This window comes from Centroberyx affinis, unplaced genomic scaffold, assembly GCF_046629955.1.
Source record: "Centroberyx affinis isolate AG114_WGS23_722 - 3 ecotype Tasmania unplaced genomic scaffold, CSIRO-AGI_Caff_v1 ptg000561l_1, whole genome shotgun sequence".
Classification (NCBI taxonomy): domain Eukaryota; kingdom Metazoa; phylum Chordata; class Actinopteri; order Beryciformes; family Berycidae; genus Centroberyx; species Centroberyx affinis.
The window spans coordinates 129,187-139,536 of NW_027279204.1; the positions used below are offsets into that span (position 1 = coordinate 129,187).

At 40.5% G+C, this 10,350-nt stretch overlaps 1 protein-coding gene across 3 annotated transcripts in view; it reads right to left on the reverse strand.

Annotated features, from left to right (window-relative positions):
- zswim8 (zinc finger, SWIM-type containing 8) overlaps nt 1-9,959 on the reverse strand; it is a 73,761-nt gene extending 63,802 nt beyond the window's left edge. For all 3 annotated transcript variants that reach the window (XM_071518255.1, XM_071518254.1, XM_071518253.1), the window contains exon 1: nt 8,271-9,959. In XM_071518255.1, the coding sequence (XP_071374356.1) occupies nt 8,271-8,448 (178 nt within the window). In that variant the 5' untranslated portion in view covers nt 8,449-9,959. The remainder of the gene's footprint in view (nt 1-8,270) is intronic.
- Nucleotides 9,960-10,350: the final 391 nt, after the last annotated feature.

Genomic DNA, 10,350 nt, shown 5'->3' on the forward strand with positions numbered 1-10,350 from the left:
ATTTACAAAGTTTGCTCACATTTTTTATATTATATAATGCTCAGAGGAAAAATAAAGCAGGGTTAAGGTTGGCTAAGTCAAATTCGGACGAAAATCATTTATCATGGAAAACAGAAGTAGGCCTAGTTATTTCCAACGCAAATTCAATCTACGCCAACAATTCAAATAAGATCTTACCAAAACCTGAACAGAAAAAATGATGATGGCAATTGTTCAAACAATAAATGACAGACATGATATTATTCAAATTCAAGTTTAATCCCATAAAAACATTTGATTAAGTCTAATCATAGGTAGGATTTGGAGCACTGTGTAAAGATAATGTGACAGGGCAAGAATTACTTCAAATTGCACAGATTTTATTACCTCTATGACACCTTCCACAGAGCAAGTCCACTTTTAGAACAGGCAATAAAGACTGCAGCCTGGACAGAGCTATTACTGACATAAGTCCTGAGGAGCAGTGTACTAGCAGTGAGTAGTGAGTTTTACCCTCTGCCCCAGTAATATTTAGGCTGCACTGCAACCCAATGGCACAAGAAAATCAGCTTTTAATGCTTTTTTGGCACAAATGTAATTTTTGTTTCAACAGAGAAAAGAATGTATTCCAGATTCTGATCTACAAAATAAAAAAAAAAACAAAAGAAAGAAAAAAAGAATCTGATTTGTGCCACAAATCCAGTTATTCGGATATTATGGTGTAAATCTAGCAAGGCCTGCTCAGAGCTCCAGACGTCTGTCAACTTCATAGTTTCCTGTGGTGGGTCCTCCTCTGCCCACATGACCCTGGACCCCGGGCCCCTAAACACAGCACCCCTCACCAGCTCTCACAACAAAACATCCCTAAAAACATAACTGTGACAGAAAATAAAAAAACCAGCATGCGCCCAGGCTCACTATAGCTCCTGCTTGCTGCTGTACTTGTCAGTAGCCTGGCATACTCCCAGCAGATTATAACATGTGACCACAACTAGTCCTCTGCATTGAGCATGTTTACATGGACTGTAATACTCCGATATTAACCCGATTAAGACAATACTCTGAATAAGACACTGCCATGTAAACAGCATTTTCTGATTACCTTAACCTGAATAAGGTCATAGTCGGAGTATGCAATAGTCGAATTAAGACATGTGGAGTATTCCGATTTTAGTCGCATTATTGAAGTGCATTGTAGACATGTAGGCCTATACACCTTAATCACACTATGACATCCTATTAGGGCTGGGCGATATGGTTGAAATCAATATCATGACAATCATAAGGATTTTTCTCGATATCAATATATATCACAATATGGTTCATGTATGCAGAATCACGTTAAATAATCAAATGAATGTCCATCTCATTGAACCGAATGGTGATGTTAGGTGTGGTGTGGAAATTTCTTGATTCTAAGATGCGGACGTGGACGATTCTGAATCGATTCACAAATGTCAAAAATCGATTTTCTAAATGTTAGATAATAACGTGATGTCGACGGAACGAAAAAGGCGGAACTCAACTGCGAGGGCAGTGCAGCACCCGGACAGTCTACAGCGCGCACACGCTAGAGTTATCTTGTCAATACATCCATGTTTTTTGTAGTTCGTCTTCAAAAAAGGTGGCAGCGGTTGCAAGCATTTTTTTGATTTAATGACTCAATAATTACCTTTGCGAGACGAACGTGAAGAATATTGTGAACTTTCTACGGTGTCATTCAGAGACTAACCTTAGCACAGCAGAGCAGTGATCAGCCAGCTGACCAACACACACTGCAGCACTTAAACAACTTAAACCAACTCTGAGGTGAAGAAAATAACTCGGTGCTCAGTCTGTTTAACCTCAATTAACCAATTCTGCATCTAGCCCGATCAACCCGACCGACCCCCCTCCCCCCAAAAAAAATTTCCCCTCGGATCTACACAAATCTCGTAGGTGACCTATTTTGATCTCAAAACGGCGAATTTCGCTGAAAGGTGAAGAGTTTGCATCTCTGTTTGTCTGTTTGTTAAATTATGGATCATTTGTAATAATCCATAATTAAAATAAACAGAAACAAACCCAGCCATGTGGAGATTTATTGCGGGAGTGGAACTTATTACTGTTACTAACTTTTACTTGTTATTGTTAATTCCTCTATAATTGTTATATTCTCACACTCCTTAATAAATTATCCTTCTTGCACTTAAAGGTGAATACCACTGAATTTCAATTCAAATGTGTTACACTTTAGTGTTGAAATAGTTGAATTAATATTTCTGCATACAGGTAATGTTACTACAATTATTACTGCACACTACTATAATATTGATTGAGACTCGCATATGAGACTAAGATGACATGCAAAATAGTAATAATAGCAAATTGCAATAGTAAAAAGCAATTTATTATTTTTGGCTGGTAAAAAATCTGTCTGGCCAGTAAATTCTGTAAATCTACCGGCCACCTTGGCAGGTAAGCCAAAAAGTTAATTTTGGACCCTGTACGCTATGTTTTAAAAGTTGTCACACAGTGAGAAAAAGTAAATCATGTATAGAAATCAAAAATTTTGATGCATCGATAATCGTTTTATAATCGCATCGTAGCCCTCTGAATCGTAATCGAATCGTGAGGCCAGTGAAGATTCACACCTCTGGTGTGGTGTCAAACAAAACTGAAATTTTCAAATAATATTCCTACCATGCCTCATTTTATGAGAGTTTTTAAGTAAAATTTGCTTGTCATCAATTTAGACAGCAGAAATGTATGTCACGATATCAAATATCTTCATATCATCATGATACGATTTCACTGAAAGAGAGAAGATAAACGATAATATTGAATTATCGCCCAGCCCTACATCCTATCGGAGTTTTTGCAGCATTTTGCAACACGTATGGCAATCCAACTGCTTGACGACGCATGCTCTAGCTTCCAGCGAGTGTTGCACAACTTGTTTACAGAAGAAAAGATGACTGCCACCAGTAAAAAGAAGTCCCAACATTTTGTCCCGACGGTAGCAACATGACATAAAGGGTTTCAGGTTTAATTCAGGAGGGAAACTCTGACGTAGGGACATAATGTGGGTGTGCGTCTTCAGTCATTAATCGGACTATGCTCTGTAGCATGTAAACGGGAATATGAATGGAATATTCTACAAGCAACTCATGTAAACACTTTAATCGAAATATTGTCTTATTAGAATATTAAAATAAGGTCAATAGTCGGATTATTGCAGTCCATGTAAACATAGCCATTGTTGACCTGAGAAATATGGGACCCCGCTTCCCTGTCTTTACAAAATAATATGAGTAATTGAGCCATAATTTACTTATTTCTGTCAGACAGAGGATTCATCAGGGAGATCTATCCTAAACCTGACCACAATCAATATATCCATCTTGGAATCAAATGGAATTGGAATTGCAAACATACTCACATTTTTGTTATATACTGTACTCTTGTAAGGCTTTCATAGGCCAAAACGGCAAATAGACCTCAGGGCCTTGTTAGAGTATCCTGTCAGAGTAGGTGCATGTGGGCCTTTTCCCAAATCATGTCTAGATAGGATATGACTCATCCACTGGAAAATGACACTGCTCGCTTTTGTTTCCCAAGACAACTCAAGTAAACACAATTGTTGACATCCTTAGAAAAGAAAGCCAAGACCTCCTGCTGGCTCTCTCCTAGTGCACATCGTGAGGCTGCAATGCACTCAGCAACTGCTTTTAATGGAAAGGCCATCCAGAGCCACAGGGCCTGGGTCCAGGCTGAATAGCAGCCATTGTATCAGCACCAACATCACCGCCGTAGCGGTTTCAGCCACACTCTTTGCCTGCTCTCACTACATCTCATGTCGTTTATGGTCCTCGCTGTCTTTTGTCTGCCTGGCACCATTCAGAGCTCACAGAACTCCCATCACAACGAACTGTTGAAAGACAAAAGCCTGGACCTAGGTTAGATCACATCACTACAGACACCTCCTCTCTTCAGTTTGGAAGTTTTCAACAAGAATTCCCAGCTGACGTACTTCCCCGTGTAGTTTTGCTTAATCCTGACCCTGGGACAGTACATTTTTAAAAAATACATGTAAGAAAAATATGCGAAAATGAGTAATTTCTCTTTCTCTCTTTTTTCTTTCTATATTCTTGGGGTATCAGGTTAGATGATGAGCACTTCATGAGCCTCATCATGTGCTGCCTTGCTAGTGGCCATCATGGCAATTTGCCAGCACACCAACAATGATGTCGTTATTTAAGATATTAGAAATTAACAATTATCAAATAAAAAGATCAAAATGTTACAACTTTGGAAAAAAAAGATCATCATTTATGCATATTATATTACTGTGTAGTGTGCCATTTTATGTATCCTAACGTGTTACATAAGATAATACAATTGGACTCAAAGTCCCTTTCTGATTATTATTGCGAGTGTTTAATTCACAGATTCACACACACAATCTCCAACAGTGGAACCCAAAAGCGAATAAAACGCATCCTTTCAGCGCAATAACATTCACACTGCAGGTACACATGTATTTAAATAGCTGTGAGTGAAATTTCCTACATTTGTGATGCCCGGTGGGAGATAACGGAGACCACAAAAAATTCCCACATATTCTACTTGTAATTACCACTAGCGAGAGAGCGAGAGAGAGAGGGAGAGAGAGAGAGAGAGAGAGAGAGAGAGAGGGAGGGAGAGAGAGAGTGCAGTATTGTAGTATTGTTTTGTAGTGTGTATATACCCTCTCTCTACCCTAGTTTGTAAATTTTTGGTTTCAGATATGTTAATGCCATGTGCATATCATATCACTGTCCACTTGCAGAACTCGATCAGTGTCTTTTTCGGTGACCTTCAGGTGCTTTGCAAAACCGTATCTCCTCCACGAAGTTCTCCTTGTTGAGAACCTGAATGTAAACGAGCAGCTGTGCAGCACTGGCTACGTCTGTGCTTTCATGCAGTTGCAATACAAAATATGGGCTGGCTGTCACCTGCTCCAAAGGTTGAAACGACACATCCTAGGCCATCTTAGTCATGCACCAGGCCACTGTGTTGTCAGAATGTTGCACAATGATTGATTGATATCAGGCGCATGCGGCACATGACAAAAATTATTCTTACTGTAATATTTATTTGTTTATATCTTTTTTATTTTTCTTTTAAATGTGATTTTAATGCACTTTTCACTTTTCTAATCCTCTTGCACTGTCTTTTCTTTTATCTTTCCATTTCACTTGTTTTGAACTGTACTAGTTTACTTTTTAAGTCTTATCTTGTGGATCTCTTTTGCACTTTTTAATTGTACATTTTTTACCTTTACTGTATTTTTTATTACTCTGTAAAGCACTTGTGTATGAAATGTGCTATACAAATAAAGCTGCCTTGCCTTATTATAAATGGTAGTATGATAACTAATACCAAAAGATAGCCTTTGAGTGATGAGATTTATTTTTAAATTGAATATAAAATTTGTAAAAAATATATTTTCTAGAATTTTTTTGCAACAAATGTCCCCTTTCCCTATGCTACCATGGACCGTTAGCACCCCTAGCAGCCCCACTTGTCTAGCTCATGCTACTTAAAATAACAAATCTAATACTGCAATATACAGTACATATGTTTCAGGCAACGGACAATCGGAAATCAGAATTTGGATGTAGGCGGGTGCCATTGCAGTATGTTGAGAGGAAGTGTTTTAATCGCTTTTTGGGTTCAACTGTTACAGAGTGTGGTGTGTGTTGTACAGCAGCGCTCCCGACTAACTGAATCTATGTCAAGCTCTACAGTAAAGGAAGTAAGTGATTCTGAACACAATGTATTGTTATGACAAAAATTTGGAAAATAAGGCCCAGGTTGAAAATAACTGGAATTATCCTTTAAGGAAGCTACAGCATCATCTTTCCATCCAAGGCAGACTGAGAGAAGCCAATGGAGAACCAGACATACCAATAGCCAGTTGGCAGAGAAAGAGAAAGAAAGAAAGAAAGAAAGAAAGAAAGAAAGAAAGAAAGAAAGAAAAAAAGAAAGTGCCAGACAGAGAGGGACTGTCAGATAGTAAAGCGCTAGAAGCTGAAGAGAGGGGGGTGGCTGGGTAGTAACAGAGTTCATGTTGCCAGCCTCTGACTGGCAGTCACCCGGTGACTGACGGCGGGCTGCCCACCAATCAGCAGCCAGCACAGAGGGGACCCGCTATAACAGCTGTTCCTTTGTAGCTGGTGGAAAGGTGAAGAATCACTCACTCTCTCACTAGATCACTGGCTCACTCACTCCCTTCCTCACCCCACCCACCCACCCCCACCCCCCTCTCATGCCTTGCAGTAGCCTTGTGCCTGTTTGTGCTTTCACCACAGTCTTTAAAAAGGGAATAAAGACAAGGGTATGACAACCACCTATCTTTTCTTGGCCAAACCTGGCAACGTTGAATGACACAGTGCTGTTTGAAAATATACTTGCATGACTATTTCCTGATATCAATTTAAGTGAATGGGGGACTTTGGTGTTTCAGAAAGGCTTTCCGCAGGGTTTTCCCTGACTGGGATTGGGTGGCAAAGTTGCCAGTGTGGATTTTGATGATGAGGATTTGATGGCAAACCTAAGGCCACTGGAACTCCTTCATTAAGGAATTATCTAAAATATTTATTATCTTGTGGTTCAAGTTTTCCTTCAGGTGGTCAGTAAAAAAAGAGTTTTTAATACTCAGGAAAAGCTTGGATAAAATAGTGTTGTGCTGCCTTACAACAGCCCTGAAGCACTGGGGCCTAGCTAGTGACCTGTGTAAGACAAAGCCTTCTTTACAGCTCACAGCTGACTCGAAAGCTCCCTCCCCCATCAGGACTTCAACCCAAACACTGTGGGCTAACACACATACACACTGCAGCCCCCACATGAGTTGTGACCTCCAACTGCCCCTTCCAAGCTCTGGCCCAATAGGCCTCACAGAGAGGGGCTCTCAGCTGACTGGGTGAGTTAGCCTGCTGGTACACCCCCAATCTCAAACACATTGCTCCTAACACAAACCACATAGTCAGTAGGCTGAGAAAGACTACTACACAGACTGAAACTACACACTTTCCTCAATTTGAGAGAGGCTGACTGTAAGGCATCTTGAACTTCTGGACAGAAAACAAGGCTTTGTGAGATGCAATACCAAGGTTTTCTCGGAGTGTGAAATTCTTAGGATGACCACCTAAATACAATTCTGAAATGAAGTATGCTATAAATGTCGTAGCTTTTCCTTTCATAATGTATTTAATGAGTTTCAGCAGTTGTTTCCTTGCTTTGGGCTCCTGAATGGGTTCCAGGAAGCTGGGTGTTCTTACTGGGTCTTCAATCTCTATCCGTGTGCAAAACCCACCACATCTGCACACATGGCTTTCTCAAAACCAAGGAAATCTCTGCATACCCTTAACTGTTCTCTCACCTCTGCCAATAAACTAATGGATATCATATCAAGGATACACTGAACTATACACTGAACCAATGAATCAAATGGGCGTCACCAGCACTTACTGCTGCTCCTCCTGTATAGTAATTTCTGCTTGTTGATGAGTTTAGTAAAAGAGATCATGGAGGGCTTGTTGTGCAGTATCAATATACACACACACACAGGCTGGGAAACACTTTCATCCACCAGTAGCCGGTGGGTTCCACTTTCAGACTTTCATCATTTTGCAAGCCATATAAAAATGACAAGAAGTAATACTCACACATCGTGTAGTATGATGACAACTTGTGAAAAACATTTGACACTCTCTCCTTCCTCAGATCCACAAGAGTTAACTGACTGATATCTCAGTCCTGTTGGACCCTTTGCAATACTCAGTGATGCTCTGACCAAGCAAGAGCTGGACTTTCTTCACTGAGTTTGTCTTAATATCAGCCACAGAATAAAATACAACCTGCAAGTTATATCTATCACAGTGTTGAATTCCAAAATTTACTAGCATTTTTCCCTATTGTATCAGCCAAATTGATTTGTACACTAACATAAATAACTCCAAAAAGGTGTTAACGAGTTTAGTGTAGTAGACACACTTACACAGATAAAACTGCTAATGTCCTACCCCTGGCTGTAATGCTGTTCTATTCACCTCAAATAAGCATGCTAACGTTACATCAATGACATACTGCAACAGTTGGGTTGTAGAGACTGTTTCCTATTCCCTATATAAGTAACACAAAACCATGTAAAAGTGTGGAAAAGGCAAAAAAAAAAAAAAAAAAAACCTATGTGTTTTGGAAATGAATGGGATTTTTGTATCCATAAATGAACGAAGAATGTATGTTTGGTTTGTGGGTACTTCTACCTTTTATCTTTACAGTAGGAGAGTTGGGTCCAGCAGACTGCTTCCTCCATCCCCTCCAGTTCTGACACAGGCTCTCGGCCTCGGAGATGAAGGAGCACAGGGAGTCTTCCTCAAACCGGTCCGAGTCTTCGAAGGAGAACCTCTCTCCATCCTCCCATTCGGCGAACATCAGTTCCATTACATCCACTTCTATCTGCTTCGGAGTCCGGAGGACAGCGACGAAGGCCACGGCCTTTCTTCGGACTAAAATCAAGGGGAAACGGGCGAAGACTGTCCACAACTGACAGGGAGAATCTAAGTCTCCAGACTGGGGGAGGGGAAGCCAGAAACAACCAAAACACAGCTGAGAGGCTTACCGCTGGGCCTCCTACATAATAGAAACTCTAACAAGGCGGCGATTTTCTTTATTTAGTCTATAGGAAAAAAGAAAATAATAGCACAATAACAAAGTGTCGTTAATTAACTTTAAGTTTTAAATGGGGCCTTTTATCTTTCCAATCGAGCTCCTTGCCATTTAGGGCGATATACTTGTCTGAAACTGAATCCACTCCATGCTGCCTAGCTGAGTTGTGGATCCCTTTACAGCCCGATTCCACGTTGAACAGAGGTTCCTCTGGTCTATTTCACTATACCTACTGTTGCCGCTGAGGATAGACGAGGCAAACTCACCAGCTGAGTATGGTCAGTGTCAACAGATTGAAGAGTCTGTTGAATGCAAAACTGAAATGCCACCCCGTATTTAGGAACGTAATTACACAATATAGTTTAGCAACAGCTAGAGGTAATAACTGGCTAGGTATCGATACAATTAAATTCATAAGAAGTCATAAAGTTGTTTTCCTTCATTCCGACGCCCTACTCTTTCCATCCAGTCAACTAGGCTACACACGTCTCCAGACAGCTGGACAATTTGTTATGTCGTTCTACAAAGCCTAAAATATAATAATAAAAGAATCTCTTTCACAGCAAGATATTTTCGGCGATTTCATGAAAATAAATCCCCTGGTATCGGAAGTTACTATCTTGTTGGTTCGACATTCAGCTTGCTACTTTTACATGCTAGGGTAGGTATGTATCAACATGCTAATGCAAATAGCTAACGTTAGCTGAAAAGCTAACAAAGCTAATAACGGGTTACTATGCTAACACAAACAATGCATCAACTGACACCCGTTGCCAGCGTCGATGTCGAGGGTAAAATTTTGTTTGAACCCACCGACAAGCTTATTCAATTCGGTTTGCCGTTATCTTGCCTCGGTCCTCCTGGCTAATGTTTGCTCTACCTACTAGGTTAGCTAGCGAGCTAACCTCCAGCCGCTAGCTTGGCTTTGGCTGCTGTTTGTTTACATTGACCTGTGATGCTACACACCTTTCAGGCTGGAAGGACTACATGCTTCTTTACGTAAACTGTCTTCAAATTATGCGCACTCTTTTACTTATCCAAATTATAAACGTCAGGTATTGTGATATCTCCACTCCAAAAATATTTCCCCTTCTTTATTTATCAAAGAGCCTCCTCTCAAAGCTGGCAGGTTCCTGATCAGCTCTGCGGAAATCCCGAACAATCCGAACGTTATTTCTCGTCCCGGGTGACACGGGTTGTCCTGTCGTCCTGTAGACAGTCTCTGAGCCTCTTACCGACACCGGGTTCCCCAAATGATCTCCCCAGTCCCTCTCCTCCGGTCTCTATCAGTCAGTCTGCCGGGGAAAGATGGCTCTCCTCTCCTGCTGCTCCTCCTCCATCAGCTGATCGCAGCTTCCGGCTGCCTGGTCTTAATGTTAAACATTATTCTGTAAAGGTACTAAGATAAAACACCAGTCGATTAGACTGCAGGCATATGGCGTCAACGTAGCCTACTACACCGATTACCCTGCCCCGTACGACAAAGAACTATTGTAATCCTGTGATACATTTTAGAAGGATAGGCTATACAAAATATCAGAGCAAAATACTATAAATACTGTATATAAACTATAAGATGCTGTATTATATTATAAGGATACCATAGAAAATAAAAATCTAAATAAAGTAAGATTACTACAAAATGCCACTGCCCCTATAAAGCTATTATAGGAGTAT